The sequence below is a fragment of the Magallana gigas genome, chromosome 10 (assembly GCF_963853765.1).
Source record: "Magallana gigas chromosome 10, xbMagGiga1.1, whole genome shotgun sequence".
Taxonomy (NCBI): Eukaryota; Metazoa; Mollusca; class Bivalvia; order Ostreida; family Ostreidae; genus Magallana; species Magallana gigas.
In genome coordinates, this window is record NC_088862.1 from 8,590,035 (window position 1) to 8,607,764 (window position 17,730).

At 32.3% G+C, this 17,730-nt stretch overlaps 1 protein-coding gene across 9 annotated transcripts in view; it reads left to right on the forward strand.

Annotated features, from left to right (window-relative positions):
* Window positions 1–14,451, forward strand: part of LOC105332256 (uncharacterized protein KIAA1958) — a 23,775-nt gene extending 9,324 nt beyond the window's left edge. Inside the window, exons 1-5 of one of the 9 annotated variants that reach the window (XR_010710237.1) lie at window positions 4,665–4,822; window positions 5,166–5,436; window positions 6,776–7,373; window positions 7,507–7,573; window positions 7,663–8,393. Coding sequence is in view for 8 of the 9 variants with exons in the window: in XM_066073622.1 (XP_065929694.1) it covers window positions 6,695–7,373; window positions 7,507–7,547 (720 nt within the window). In the remaining variant the exon portion in view is untranslated. The other 8 variants (XM_034453242.2, XM_034453243.2, XM_034453248.2 and 5 more) reach the window with 8 other exon arrangements.
* Window positions 14,452–17,730: the final 3,279 nt, after the last annotated feature.

Below are 17,730 nucleotides of genomic sequence, written 5' to 3' on the forward strand. Positions count from 1 at the left end.
GAAACAATTTTCTCTATGTTATTGGCCATTAAAAGTTATGGTACCAAATGACCCTTTGCTTGATAACTCCCAGAAGTTACAAAGTTATTGCCCTTGAGTACGAAAAGCTTGTTATCGCTACTCCTCTGAAACCATAAGAGATAGAAACTTGGAACTTTTACCAATGTCTTCAGTACACTTAGAGGGTTCTCCAATCTATTCATACCGAAAGGATTTGAGGCCCCTTTCTAGTAGTTATTGCCCCTGAAAGTATTTACATTTCTATAAAATCACTTCTTGGCCGAACAAAATAACATAAAGGTCAAAGGTCAAGGTCGTCTGGAAATCCATTAATTAATGAGTTTTTAGATCTCTTTTGTTTAGGGTGGTAAAGAAAAACTTTTTCATGGATGTAGTAGGACATCTGGAGACTTTTTAAAATATAGCCCCTTGGCTCCTTCCTTTAAATAGTTACAGAGTTATTACCCCTATTTACGAATAGCTTGTTATCGCTACTCCTCTGAAACCATAAGAGATAGAAACTTGGAACTTTTACCAATGTCTTCAGTACACTTAGAGGATTCTCCAATTTATTCATACCGAAAGGATCTGAGACCCCTTCTAGTAGTTATTGCCCCTGAAAGTATTTACGTTTCTATAAAATCACTTTCAACTTTTTTATTACTTATCATAGAGACTTCGGACCACTTGGGATGGAAGCGTCTATCTTGGCCGAACAAAATGACATAAAAGTCAAAAGTCAAGGTCATTTGGAAATGTCTTAATTAATAAGTTTTTGTATCTCTTTTGTTTAGGGTGGTAGAGAAAAACTTTTTCATGGATGTTGTAGGACATCTTAAGACATTTCAAAATATAATCCTTTGACCCTTTCCATATTACAATTATAGAGTTATTGCCCCTATTGTACAAAATGCTTGTTATCGCTACTCCTCATTGACCGTTAGAAATAGAGACTTGAAACTTTTACTAATGTATTCAGTACACTTAGAAGCTCCTTCAATCTATTGATACTGAAAGGGTCCAAAGTCCCTTTCTAGCAGTTATTGCCCCTGAAAGTTTCGAACATTGAATAAAAACACAAATAACTTTTGAATCAATAATCATAGATACATCGGATCACTTGGTATTGAAGCGTCTACCTTGTCAGATCAAAATGACATAAAGGTCAAAGGTCAAGGTCAAGCAATAAACATTTGCAAACTTAATCGTTTGACACTTTTATATGAAGTAAAGCAGAAAAAATACTTTATTCTATTGAAGCAATCTTATTTCAAACATAAAAAACAATGAGGTGGAAAGACCTCTAATTGTTCGAGAACAATTAGTCTACTAGTTTTGTTAGTGATCTGCTTAATATAGATGGAACGTTTAGAAACTTTGATGAATTGAATCACATTAATCCAAAGACAAATTTCATAGAGTATGCAAGTTTAACTAGTTTTTTTTCTTCTCTTTTTTTCCAGGGACAGCTTTTTTATTTCTAGAGATATTGAAACAATTTTTTCTTTATGTTATTGACCATTAAAAGTTATGGTACCAAATGACCCTTTGATTGATAACTCCCAGAACTTACTAAGTTATTGCCCTTGTATACAAAAAGCTTGTTATCGCTACTCCTCTGAAACCATAAGAGATAGAGACTTGGTACTTTTACCAATGTCTTCAGTACACTTAGAGAGTTCTTCAATCTACTAATACTTAAAGGATCCGAGACCCCCTTCTATCAGTTATTGCCCCTGAAAGTATTTGAATTTCCATAAAACCACTTCCAACTTTTTTATTATTTATCATGGAGACTTCGGACCACTTGGTATGGAAGCGTCTACCTTGGCCGAACAAAATGACAAAAAGGTCAAAGGTCAAGGTCATTTGGCAATCTGTTAATTAATGAGTTTTTAGATCTCTTTTGTTAAGGGTGGTAGAGAAAAACTTTTTCATGGATTTAGTAGGACATCTTAAGACATTTTAAAATATAGCCTCTCGGCTCATACCTTTGAATAATTACAGAGTTATTGCCCCTATTGTACGAAATGTTTGTTATCGCTACTCCTCTGAAACCATAAGAAATAGAGACTTGAAACTTTTACCAATGTCTTCAGTACACATAGAGGGTTCTTCAATCTATTCATACCGAAAGGATCTGAGGCCCCCATCTAGTTGTTATTGCCCCTGAAAGTATTTAAATTTCCATAAAATCACTTCAAACTTTTTTATTACTTATTATAGAGACTTTGGATCACTTGGGATGAAAGCGTCTACCTTGGCCGAGCAAAATGACATAAAGGTCAAAGGTCAAGGTCATTTCGAAATCTCCTAATTAATGAGTTTTTAGATCTCTTTTGTTTAGGGTGGTAGAGAAAAACGTTTTCATGGATGTAGTAGGACATTCTAAGACATTTTAAAATATAGCCCTCTGACCCTTACCATGTAACAATTACAGAGTTACTGCCCCTATTGTACAAAATGCTTGTTATCGCTACTCCTCATTAACCGTCAGAGATAGAGACTTGAAACGTTTACTAATGTATTCAGTACACTTAGACGCTCCTTCAATCTATCATACCAAAAGGGTCTAAAGTCCCTTTCTAGCAGTTATTGCCCCTGAAAGTTTCGATGATTCAATAAATACACAAATAACTTTTGAATCAATAATTATAAATACATCGGACCACTTGGTATTGAAGGGTCTACCTTGTCAGATCAAAATGACATCAAGTTCAAAGGTCTAGGTCAAGCAATAAAAAATTGCAAACTTAATCGTTTGACACTTTTTTTTTATAAAGTAACGCAGAAAAAATACTTTATTCTATTGAAGCAATCTTATTTTAAACATAAAAAATAATGAGGTGGAAAGACCTCTAATTGTTCGAGAACAATTAGTCTACTAGTTTTGTTAGTGATCTGCTTAATATAGATGGAACGTTTAGAAACTTTGATGAATTGAATCACATTAATCCAAAGACAAATTTCATAGAGTATGCAAGTTTAAGAACTGCAGTTACAACCAGACTACATACACAAGATATACACTTACCAAACCTACAGAACACATTACAATATGGACCAATTGTCCCTAATCATATTCTATTGTTTATTAATACTTGTAAAGGTTGTAAACCCATGTACAACATACTATTAGACAAAAAAAGAGAAATATGTACATCGATATCAAAATGGAGAGAAAAGGGTTATAACTATTCACAAACTTCTTGGAGTAGAATTTTTGAACTCCCTTTTAAGTGTACACAGGAATCAAAACTACATTGGCTGCAATATCAAATACTTCATAGGATTGTCCCTACAAATAAATATCTTTTTAATATAAAAAAAGCAGAATCTGCTGTTTGCACCTTTTGTAAAAAAGATGAAGAAAGTATTGGTCATTTATTTTATGAATGTAATATAGTAAAAGAATTGTGGTGTGATGTTGAAGAGTGGATTTTTACACAGTTTGAAATCTCGATTACATCTGATATTCAATCAGTTCTTTTTGGAAAATACAGAAATAAAGAAAGTTATAAATTTTTTAACCTGATAGCTCTTATTGTGAAGCAATATATTTTTTCATGTAAATATAAAAGTAATCCGATACCAAATATACATGCCTTGAAAAAGGTCATAACAGAAAGAATCTTAACTGAAAAATATTTGCTGTTGAAAAGATGTAATTATAAGGAATACGAAAGCCACTGGCAGAATATCTGTGAAAAATTGTAGTTATAGAGATAAGTTTAATTTTTCTGTTTTTTGTTTTTTTGATCGATGTGAACCCTCATACCATTTCATTTGTTTTCAGTATAGCATAGTCTATACTTGTATTGTAATCCACCTGCATAATCTCTCTCTCTCTCTCTCTCTCTCTCTCTCTCTCTCTCTCTCTCTCTCTCTCTCTCAAAATCAGCTTCACTTCATATGAAATATACAAAACTGTACTATTAAGTAGAAATAGTATAAAGACTATGTAATATGTTTATAAAAATGTTACAATCATTATTATGATACATATGTACATATGTTGTGAAATGAAAAACCCAATAAAAAAAAACAAAAAACAAAAAAAACAAAAAACAAAAAACCGCACTACAGACGTTGCATGGCGACATATGGCAACGGATACAAGAAGGTCAATCCGGTTTTAAAAAATCATATTAAAAAGTTTCAATTGTTAATCACCATAAACTAACTACTAATGTTTATTTGCAAAATTGTATAATAAGTGGAGGGTAGTATAATAAAAAGAAGAAGAATGGCATCCACTCGCTTATCCTAATTGCAACTAAACATGTTAGCACAAACATCAACTGTCTTGTTTGTTGAGGGAATCGATTTAATATTCCACGGCTAAATAACATAGGTAAACCAAACGCTCAGCTTTAACAGTTTTCTTGTCAATATTTGACAGGGAAGGGCCCGCCCGTCTTGTTTTCAAGCATTTCAACCACAACGGGGAAATTGCAGTAAAAAAATTGAGAATGATATGACATTGATCAAAACAAACAATATCAAAAGACAAGAACCACTTAAGTATTAGTAGCCAATCCATTATTTTGGCATCTTAATGTTATTATTTTTTTTTTTACATATTTTTTTTATTATTTGAGATACTGAGTACCCTAATGAATTTCTTTGAAACGACTTCTGAAACCGAAAGTACAACTGATGGTATTTTTAGTTATACCGTGACACAAAGTGCATTGTGTTATGCTGCATGGGCGGTGTCAGAAACGACAGCATAACTCAAAAAATAAAACGAGGAAATTAAGGTTTCAAAATCCTAGTGAGGATAATTTTATTGTTCGATTTGAGTATTAAATACTATTGCGTAAGTAAATGTACATATAATATAACAAGAGGTAAGTAATTCAAACGATGTTATGGATATGATAAACGAGCATGACTTCCATGTTTGTGTTGATTTCAACATTCTTGATAAACAATATATATAATAAGTAGTAAATCTAATAAAGGATCCTTTAGGGATGAAAATGTATCAAAATGATTAGATGTTTAATATAATTTAATGCATATGATTCTAACAAAGACTATTTAAAGTCTAAGGCACAATACTCCAAAACTTATACAATGCAAACTTTCTCTGTAAACTATCTTCAAGTTGGAGTTGTTTGTTGTTAAAGGTGATCATGATCATAATGTTACATTTACAGAATTATGCTAGCGATATGCAGACAAAAAGAACTACAAAACGATCTATAAACCTAGGCTTCCCAGTCAGCAATGTAACTTTTATAGTAGAGGATCAACGTATCCACGTAAATAAGGCGACCCTTTCTGGAAACTCACCTGTATTCAATGCCATGTTTAACGGCCACTTCAAGGAAAGAACGGCAAAGGAGATTGTTTTACAAGGAAAAAAGGCAGCAGATGTTGTGGAGTTTCTGAAATTTTTTCATCCTATGAAGAAACAATCTATAACAGGTAAACAATAAATTAAATAAACCAAAAAAAAACCCAGATATGCATTTTATAACGAAAGAGCAGGCATATAACAATGTCAAATTATTTTGAAACAACTTTTTCAATTGGTTTACGCTTTTGGCATAGAAAGATGAAACTTTGAAAAGGATGTTTAGGAGGAAAGTAAATTTTATTCAGTTCCTTGGTATCTATTTCAGTGATATACTTTCATCTAACTTAACATTTTTTTTTTATTTAAGATGCTTCATTGTCTGTGTAAAGTGATTGCATAATGTAGTAAACGAAGATATTTCACTTTAATGCTATGTCATGTTTTTGATCAGTTCTAAGTCTGGAATCAATAACCCATATCTTATTGAGCAGGCACAGCAAATATATATATGTAGCTTAAATGTTCCTCAACGAAATTCCTTTTAAAGATTTTACTTTATATAAAATGAAATTGCAGAACGGGACGAAAAATGCTCACTAGCTAGAGACCTGAAAATACTGCAAATGTTTAAAAAAATTAAATGCAATAAATAGCTCTGTACCTGTTTAGGATTAAATCATTTTTCCTTTTTAATTTGTCCTAAACAAGGGCTAGAAAAAAGTGTTGGTCTATATTGAAATACAATTTATAGTCTAGAAGTATCATTCTGACATTAAAAGTTACAAACGCATTTTTACTCAGCATTTAGTCATCAATAAAAATATAATGACGTACTTCCGATATTTGTAAATATTTTGGGAATTCCCTCTGAACAATTCCGCTACACGTCATTGGTTTAAAAGTATAGCACGTCGCATGAAACCGGTTGATAACCAATATAACACATACTAATTTCCTTACCACAAAGGCTTTATAAACACCACTTATGTATAGTTCAAATGTATAGATGAGTTTTTAATTTAAAATCAAAGGGTATGTTTAACAACTTACCGACTTTATAGGCTCAATATTTCAATTAACGATTTGATAAACTTTTTTGTTTTCCCTCGGACTGAAATGTCACATTTTCATTGGTTTAAACATGGCACGTGATTGCCTCATATATCTCTATGTAGGCTCCGTGAGGATTAATAGTAGGCAATATGGCCGTCATTGGCCGCCGCTTCGCCTACTCATCTCGACATTTCATATTATTTAATACAGAAACCGAGTTCCGTAAGTTCTTAATATATTTTGAGTTGTTGCCCTTTGGAATTATTTTTAAATTAGAGTAGTTGCCCTTTGAATTGACGTCACATATTGTTGTGTCTGCTGCGTTCGTGTAGAATGGCATCCAGATTTGTGCTAAGCACTGCAGAGGAAAAACAGGAAAAGCGATTAAAATTGAACAGTAGCAAAACTGTACAGGTAAACAAAGGAGCGGCTAAAGTTTTTAAGGAATACTTGAAAGTAAAAGGCGAAAATGAGAACTTTCAAGACTTTGACAACGTGAAATTAGACGAGATGCTAGGCCATTTCTACATGGATCTACGTAGAGAAGATGGGTCACATTACAAAGTAAATTCCCTGGAGACAATTCGCCATGGCATAAACAGATATTTGAAGTCACCCCCCTTCAACAGAAAAGTGGATATAGTGAAGGATTCCTCGTTTACCGATAGCAACACTTGTTTTAAGGCTGTTTTAGCCGAAGCCAAAAGAATGGGGAAGGGAGACGTGGTTCACCATTCTATTATCTCAGACACCGACTTGAAATCATTGTATACAAGTATGCATCTGTCTATCAATACACCACAGGGTCTCTTCAATAAAGTGCAGTTTGACATCCGAATGTTTTTCTGCAGGCGGGGGAATGAAAACATGCATAACATGACCAAAATTATGTTCCGAGTTGAAACTGACGAGGACACTGGTCGAAAAGTCGTGCAAAAAGTCGTTGATGAATTAACTAAAATCCATCGTTTGGACAAAGAAACTTCTTCTGAAATTATGCCAGAAATTAAAGGTTTGTTTTGCTTTTAACTGTGTCTACTCTATTTTTTAAAAGAATTGAGTCATAGAGAAAATCTTATCATACTTATAAATTCTTATTTAAAAATCTATCAATATTTATATGTATTTGTTATCTTTATTGGTAGGATCAATCTACTGTCCAGTTTTGTCCATCGGGATGTACTAATCAAAGCTCCATCCAGAATGTGACAGGTAATTTTGATTGACACAAAATATATTAAATTTTATGACTGAAAATTTATGTGTATCTTGTTTTGAGTTAGAAATGTTCCCTTTTACAGGCTATGGCAGCGACCAAAAGAGAGTTTTCTCGAATCTGATGCAGTGTGGTTTTGTAATGTCCCTGTTGGTGAAAAGAAATTGAGGAGTTTTCTCAGCTCCTTGAGCAAGGCTATTAACTTGTCAAAAGTATATACAAACCATTCCATAAGAGCAACTGGAGCATCCATTCTGTCCAAGTGTATGTATGGACCCTCACAAGTAATGTCTGTCACTGGACACAAGTCCGTACAGTGCCTGGGTGTCTATCAGCGAGTTAGTGATGCAGAAAAAATTCAGATGGGTGAGTCTATCAGCGAAAATCTTGCACCAACATCCAGCTTGCCAATGTTACCAAGTACCAAGAGGCATGCTATTATGGCTAATTCATCATCTTCATCAACGGTTTGTGAAAATCAAATAGTGGAATGCGATCTTAGCGGGTGGCAAATTGATCAACTTTTCGCAGATTTTGAAACGCAGAGTCCAGTTGAAGAGAAACGACCATTCAGACCAATATGCTTCAGTAACTGCACCGTGAATATCGGTAACATCAACGTTAACACAAAATAGTTCAGAAAAAAATGCAGAGATTGGAGTGGTTTTAATTGTTTATTATTAAATGTTTAAAATATTTTATTGTTGAAAAACTGTTTGTTACTGATATAAAGATTGTTGAACTTTATTTACTGTTGAAAAAATAAAAATGTGTGGAATTTAATTATGTGATCAACACTTCTTGCGAGTAAATGTATCACTAGATAGTCCTTGGGAAAACAAAACAATCTATGAGATTGATCAACCCAATATATTTCCGTAGTGTGTCAGTAACTAACCTAATAAGTAATAATGTTACCCCCCCCCCCCAAAAAAAAAGAAAAAGAAAAAAAACCCAAAACATGAATAATTACTTTTAATTTTAATGTTTTATTCACTCCAAACTACTGTCACCTGCGAGAAAAAAAATGAGAGAAATCAATTCATGTTTAGTATCCCATCCCAACGCGGTAGTCAAACAAATTTCTCCCCAGATATGCATAAATGCAGTCAAATATTTTTGTGACCACACGTGAAAGATTTTGTGATGTTAAGGCATTCTTCACATGTATAAGTACCCATAGAATAATTTAAAAAAAAAAGTATCATTATGATGTTAGATTTCCATCAATTGCTGAAAAAGCATCGTTCCCGCGTTAGAATATACATGTCATAAAAATAAACAAACTTATTAAATTTGTCCTCATATTCTGAGTGAATCTTTAAACAGAGTCAATGGAAGATGAAAACATTTTTTTTTTAAATAATTCGAAAAACCGGTGTTGTGTAGTAAGATTTAGACGCCTCCTCCCTAAAAGAACAATAATTATGAAAAGATATATAAATGTTGTTATTTTCAAATATCTCCTTAAAAGTTCAACTTTATACTTATTTCAATAACGCACAATTTGAGGAGTGTGAAATTAGATTATAATTGTAAAATAGTTATAATTGCTGCCTTAAAATAACGGTACAATATATTTTTAAAATGTAATGTATATATATATATATATATATATATATATATATATATATATATATATATATATATATATATATATTAACTCAAAATAACTTTACAACATGCTTTTTTTCCTTAAGCAATAAAATGACTTTTTCTCAATTGATTTGGAAATATTGACAAAATTTAGGCTTTAAAATGCTAGTTATTCAACTATATGTGTATTCAAATTGTTATCTAACAAATGTGAAGAAAGAAACTACCGAGCCAAAAAAAAAAATGCGTAGGTGCGAATGTTTTGTAGCCAACTTGGCTGACTATTAATTGTATATATTTAAAAATAATCGAAAATGTCGATTTCTACTGATGTGAAAAAAAGATTCATTTTTATAAACGAGTCACAATTTTAGAGAAAAAAGGAAATCTTTTTTTAATGGATTTGTTAAGAAATATATTAGTGTAATTTGGATATATTCAATAAGAATTTCGTATGATCGCTTGATTATATCTTTGATAAGGGCCATGAATATTTAATATACATTCTTTCTACTCAATATTGATTAAATTTCTTTTGGTAATATACAATTAAACCATTACAAAATATATACATGTACTAAAGAGTGACATAAGAATTCTTATAATCAATTATATATATTCTTGAAGACATTCAAATGTGAAGATTAATAAAAATTAACCCTTTTCACAAAGCAGTTACCAGAACAGTCACCAAAAATATAAAATTAACACAGCTCTGGAATTCCCGAGTGCTGGTTTCTTGTCCTGTGAAATATTTGATCGATGTTTAAAGTTAAAAGAAATATTTTTTTCCATAAAGTAAACTGTTAAGGAGACTCGGTGGTCAACAACTTACCTGTATAATCTACCTTAAAATTTGCAACAAATTACCTGTCAGATATATCTTAAATTTTAAGATACGATTTTTTTTAGCTATAACTTATTACATGTATATAGTAAAGAAAAAATGTATTAAATCTTTTAAATTTAAGAATTTTCCTATATCTTTATGCAGAGCTCTTCTTCTAAAGAAGATCAATACAGTCTAAAAATGGCCACGACCACCCAACCCACTTAAAAGGAAAACAATCAGACAAAGCTAATACGCTCAAAGAATCAAAAACCAAAAACTAATCACCTTTTTAACATCTTATTTTTCATCTTTTAAAAAAAATATTTCTTAAATCATTTGCTCAGTTGTAATTTTTTTTAAAATTGTTTTAAGGTGCAATTTTTTAAAAAATATTAAATGGCAAGATTTACAAATCTCTAAACTACAAAGGCTGCATGTACTATCAGAAATCTATAGGTTTCCCCAAAAGATGGTAGTCAAGAGACATAACTTATGCAAAGTTTGGATTGACAGTACACTACCAGGGAATAAGTAAAAATGATAAATATTATGATAAAAATCATACAATTGTTCTATCATCTGAATAAACTAATTCGTGTTGAAATGTGTTATTCTTTCAGAGGATAATGTATTGCAGATTCTTCCATTAGCACACGAATACCAGTGCGACCTATTGACGGAATGTGAAAATTTCATGACTAATATGTGTAAACCAAACACACAACTGACAGTTAGCACGCTTCTAGACTTCATCTTGACAGGAGAAATGTACGGTTTAACGAGATTTCTTAAGGTTGCTGTTGAATTCTGTGCCCATGTTGATTTCGAACTTCTTAATGGGAAAAGGATTCAAATGGGCTTTATCGATGAATATGGTAATTGTTTGAGTTACCGCAAAGCGGAAGATTATACCATTGCTGAGAAGTTTTTGGAAATTGAATCAGAAACTCGCTACGCAATAGCAGAGAAGAGACTTCAGTATCTGGAGTGGAAAACAAAGCTTTGCAAATCAGACGCATTGAAAGACGATTACACAATTCCATTATCATAAAAGTACATTAATATCATCTACCATCCAAGCATTTTCAATCATAAAACTTAAACAAGCAACGTTGTATATATTCTAGCAAAATTACTCATGCTTTCTAGATTTGTTTATACTAATTAGGCCACTTAATTTTTGATATAATATGCAATAATTATAGGTCAAAGATATGGTTGTTCGAATTCTTTCAAATTCAATATAAACATTTTGATGACATGCCAGAAACCACGAAAAAGTTGGACTTTATTTTGTGCTTTAGAAGTTGAAGTACGCAAGTTTTCCGTGTGTCATTTAAATTGATAGTCAAGAAATTTTCTGATGTTGATTTTTCTACGTTGACTCCCTTTTTTGTACCAAGTCGCTTTCATGCTAACCCATATTTAGAGATAAATGACATTGAATGTAAAAAAATTGTATTTACTAATCACAGATAGGGTTTACGAACTTTATACCGGCAATGGACACAGAGCAAAACGAAGTAAAAGGCAATTTACTTTCTCTCTACAAGTAGCTGGTCGGTTGTATGCAAAATTTACTAAAAAACTAACCCTTTTTTTCTTTCAGAGGATGGATCGGATTTGATTTGAGAACAATGTAGGAAGCTGGATACAGGTTAAGTTGTAAACTTTATGAAAAGAGGCCCTGTACATGTATTTAGAAAATTGGTAAATATGTGATTTATCTTTTGTTTTAAATTTATGAATTCTTGATTCTCAAGTGTAATAACCTGCGATAATTTGCCCATCTTCCTTTGTATACGTACATTTAGTTTTATGTCAGCAATAACTTTTAGCATTTCCCTCCCCCCCCCCCCCCCCCGAACAAATAGAGCCTTGATCGAGACTTGATCGAGATGATAAACTATTCTTGAGAATGCTTTATAGAACCATTTCATTTCAGGGTGAGAAAAATAACACGTAGATGATTTAAATCATTCATTATAGATTGTACAATATTTTTCTTCTAAACATTTCATATTTATGTAATCCCTATATCTAAATCATGATCCCCGGAGTCATAAAATGAACATTGATTTTTAATTTCCAACTTTAACAATATATGTTTATACATGTACATAACATTTCTAAAAAACTAATCTATACAAGTATATTTGAAAACCTTCAAATGGTTACTTATTTTATAATGTAAAATTCTTACGTAGTAAAAGTTAAGATGCGTGGACATTGTTTAATACATAAAAATATAAACCATATTCATCAGATGAGTACTTCTTTTAATAGAATGCTTAAAAGAGAAGAAAAAAAGGATCAAAATAGAATTAAAAAAATATAATAATATATATATATTAAAATCAAAAATAACAAGAAACAATTAAATCATAGCTACGACAGTTTATCACATATTTTCTACCATTGGCTTTCATTATATTTATATTTACCTTTTTTTATGAGCATACATATTTCGGTGAAAAGCTTTGTGATATGACATTTTTAATGCATATCTATTTGGACTTGCGTTACTTTTATATTCACAAGAAAAAATATATTGTTTCACAATAGGAAACATTAAGTTAAAAAAATCAGTAATGCAAATAAATTTTTTTTTGTGTCTAACTCGTTTTTTGTGATATTAATAAACACCAGAATTTCTATTGTGAATCTCGATTGCGAGTTCTCGCTCAATGGCGGACAATAAACAAAGGTGTGATAAAAAATGGACAAAAAACTATCTGAAAATCTAAATAAAACCCCTGAAAAAAAGCTTGCACAAAGTTCCAGATTCAGTGAGGAACACCATAGTATCGGATAAAGCTGCGTCCAAAAAACAGAAAAGAACAGAGAGTTCAGACATGGACTCCCCGCTTGGGGCCCCACCAGGAACAACAGGTATATCAGGTGAACTAAAATCAATACACGAGACCCTTTCTGACATACAGGAAAACATGGGTGCGTCTTTTTACCCCAATGAACCCCAATGATACCCCAATGAACCCCAATGATACCCCAATGAACCCCAATGATACCCCAATGAACTTTGAAATACCAAAATGATACTAAGTATATTCATAATTGATACACTTAATGAATTTTATGTAACAACATGTTACACAAATGAAATTTCAACTACGTGCCGTTTTTTCACCGATTGGGCCATATCTTGTAATGGGAAATGATTAGAATTTTTCAAGCTAAAATTTGACTCAAAGATTGTTTGTGATCTGTAATTATGTCTTGATGGTAGCTTTGGTCATTTGTGCTAGTTCAACATAACTTTAAGAAAAAGACATATCGATTCTTTTCCATTAGAGAAAGACTTTTGATATTTTCATTTGTGAGCTTGCTCGCAGTACCTCAATGTTTCGTAAAAAAACCCAAACATGATCAAAGTACATTGTATAGATGTATTAAATTATACAAAACATATCCCCAATATTATTAACACAAGGCACCTTTAACGTGTCGGGTCTATGTATAGATACTAAGCCAGTAAATTGAATATATAGAGCACTGAAAATGGCTAACAACGCGAATTTTCACAATTTCAATTTTTCGTGTCGCTAGCCATTTTCAGTGCTTTATATATGAGCGGACCCACATACGAGGGTTTTTCAGTAATTATTGAGACATTTTCTCTTATTCGTTTAGGAACAAAGATTAACCCTTGACATTTCACAAAAATCTAAATAAGGATAGAGTTTATTGATGTGAAAAGTTTTCTGTCTACGGCATGATTAGATCATCCCTAGTTAGCTGTTCAACGTGCCTTGGACCAGTGACTCGGCGCAAGTTCTGCAAATTTTTTGCAACGTCATTTTAACGCTTCTCATTGCTCCTGTGTTTTAAACACCATACAAACGAACAGAAAGAAGACTTGTTCTTTATTTCTCATCTTTTGTTTTCATTTCAAGATGTCATCATTTACATTTTCTCTCATTCTTGAATTTTTGTGGAAAAAATTTCGGGTTATTTTTAAACGAAAGTCAAATTACTGTAAATGTCTCCTTCAGTCATTTTGTACATACATGCAATTATTTTAGAACTGTTGACAAAAGTTATCGTGTAAAAAATGCTTGATATTTAGTCCCTTTGTTTTAATTCTAGTAAAACCATCAGTAAAAAAAATATGACGAACTGACGCTCTCTATCCCTTGTCATCGTATAGTTTTTGTTTAAGCAATTGCTTGGCCTTAAAAGGTCTTCTTCTGATATTTCAACCAGTTTGAAGTATATTCGCTGCGCCGCCTTGACGTCAAAATTCAATGTAAAGTCGTTGTCAGATTTCTATTGCTTGGTAAATATATTCGTACCATATTCGTATTTCAACTCAAACATCAGTGAAACTTGGTCAAAAGGTAGTCGCAAAAATTGTTAAATAAACATTTATTATTTGATTTCTTATAACATTAACTGTAAGTGTAATTTTAGCTTAAAAAATTCTAATCATTTCCCATTACAAGATATGGCCCAATCGGTGAAAAAACGGCACGTAGCTGAAATTTCATTTGTGTAACATGTTGTTACATAAAATTCATTAAGTGTATCAATTATGAACATACTTAGTATCATTGGGTATTTCAAAGTTCATTGGGGTATCATTGGGGTTCATTGGGGTATCATTGGGGTTCATTGTGGTATCATTGGGGTTCATTGGGGTAAAAAGACGCACCGGGAAAACATGGTAAAAAGGACTGAAATAAAGACAGAAATAAAAAGTATAATGACCTCATTCTTAGAAGAAATGAAAAAAGATTTCAGACAAGAAATCATTACAGATGTTAAAAATTCAATTTTGAAAGAAATCAAGGAAGAAACTACAAATGATATAAAAACAGCAGTGAAAAAAGAATTTGAACAAAAAATTGAAAATGAAACAAGTGAATGCAAAAAAGAAATCAAAGAAAGATGAGATGGTTTCAATCTTGACCTAGAAAATTTACGCGAAAAATTCAATGCTCAGGCTCAGTCAATAAGACAAATGAGGGAAAGTTTGAACTCCCTTCAATACATGGCAGGTAATGCTTTAACTTTGGCAAACCAGACACAATAATACTCGCAGAAGAGTAATATTAAATTTCTACAATGGAACGAAACACAGAACGAAGATCTCCGGGACATACTGTGAAGGAGACGGTGAACGTCGACCTATCACCAGCCGATATTTTAGCCATCCACCGAGTTCCAGGAGGGGGTAGGGACGCACCCAGACCAGTAATCGCCAAATTCCGCGATACCGAAACAAAGATCCGGATTATAAAGAACCGCTCGGTCGAAAAAGTGAAAAAACACTTCATCATGCATGATCGTCTGACTCCGCTGAATGCCAAGGTGATCCGTTATCTTAAGGATGATTCCAGGATACATTCAACCTGGTATTAGAGTGGCAAAGTGTTTGCGTTGGACAACGTGGGAAATATACATAAATTCGACATCCTGGATGACATAACCGAGAAACTAAAGCAACGGCGCTAACTTTTTTGTGTGTAAGTTTTGTTAATTGCGGAGTCGCAAAAACATTTTGTAAGATCGGGATCTGAAAACGATAGACGCTTCGGGTTTGATGTTTGTTTATTTACAGTTGGTATGGCAGGTGAGAGACAGGGTGCGAGAGTGCTTTTCATTTTCTTTTCCAATTAAACTCCAATATAACTGGATGCATATGGTAGTGGCAAGTGGTTGCTTACAATTTTTCCTTTTTGATCATTTATATATGACATTTGTTTATCTTTCTCCGTTTGAAAATGGTTGATTCTATAAAGATTGTCACAGTTAATTGTCAGGGGTTGGCCACTTTATCAAAACGTCAAGATGTCTTAAATTTTTATAAAACCAAGGGTTACTCTATCATATGTTTTCAAGATACACACTTTATTCCCGAATTTGAGCAATGTGTAGAAGCCATGTGGGGTTATAAATGTTACTTTAACTCTTACAAATCAAATGCAAGAGGTGTCTCTATATTTTTTAAAAATAACTTCGAATTTAAAGTTCATCAAGAAAGAAAGGACAAAGCAGGAAATTTAATAGCCTTGGACTTAATAATTGAGGGAAATATGGTTACTTTGATTAATATATATGGTCCAAACACAGAAAGTCCTAAGTTTTGATATTGAGTATAATTTATACTAGTTCGAGATTTTAATCTTGCGTTAAATCCTGTTATTGATACAAAAAACTATAATACAATAAATAACCCCAAGGCAAGAGAAAAATTACTTGAAATTATGGCTGATTTAAGTCTATTCGACTACTTCCGGACTTTGAATCCTGACAAAAATGTATATACATATTCAATGGTTACAGTACAGATTACTTCATAGAATTCTTCCTGTAAACTATTATTTGAAAAAAATCAATGTTGTATCTTCTGATTGCTGTTCCTTTTGTGAATGTGATGTTGAGACAATCCAACATGTGTTTGTAAGCTGTGAAAAAATACCAACAATTTGGAGCAACCTAAGCATGCATATTTACCAATATACTTGAATACGCATTGGTTTCAATGTTATTAATATTTTATTCAGTGAACTCCCATTGTCAAAAGACAATAAAGTTGTAAACTTTATAATTTTGTATACAACACAATATATATTTTGTTGTCTTAAAAAACATATACTGCCTAGTTTATCAGGGCTGTTGTTTTATCTATATAACAATTACAAAGTTGAAAAATATATTTCATGTTAGAAATTTCAAATGAAAAAGTTTACCAACTACTGGCATGTATGGAAACATATATTTGATACAATTCAATAATTTTTCATCTTTTGTTTCTTCTTTGGTTACTATTAATATTAACTTATTGTCATTATTAAACAAGCAACCACTACCAAATCTGGGTGAATGTGAGCATGAATGTGTGAGTGGATGAGTCAAAAATGGCTTTGAATTATATCATTAAAATGATTGTATGCATATGAAAAAATAATAAATAAAAAAAAAAAAATAAAAAAGGAACACACGGTTAGTTATATATTGATATAAAGAGGGAATAAATCGAAAAACAGCGCACTTTCCTGTGATTAATGACTAAAAATTTTTCAATGGGTGGCACTATGGCTCTCTGGTCGTCCATCCAATTTTTTAATAGTAGTGGGCTACAGATCTGCAGCTATGGCATACCCTATTTGATATTACAGAAATGTATTGTCGTAGCAATATTAACCAACTAATATTAGTTCAATCAAAATGATGTCCAGAACAATCTAAAACCGTGCATCTTCACTAGCCAAGGGTTTTCGGTCCACTTTGCTCCCCATAACCCTTGGCAGATCTCATTACGAAAACTCGGTGACAAGATCCGTTCATTGATTGGCTGCAGCTGCGAGTAGCTAATCCAATCGCATCGTTGTGAACAAGCGGTTATAAATAAACTTTCAAAGCAATAAACCGTGATCTTTGGTAAAGCATTCGGTGCTTTTCACAAGTTGAGGCACAAGTGCTAAGTATAGTACCTCTACAAGGATGGTTTAACCAGATCACTTTAAAAAACGATATATTTCACTGGATTATGCTCATGTGATCGTAGCATGGGAAGTAAATGTTTACATGGCGAAAGAAGAGGTTGCCTATCCCGTTAGTATATACGCCACCGCTTATGTTTATTGCTTTTAACGGTCAAATGGGCTGTATTTTATTTAAATTCTAACGTCCACAATAATTACGAGAACGATACCTGGTTTTTATTGCTGAAATGCATTTATATATCGTTACAAGTCCTTA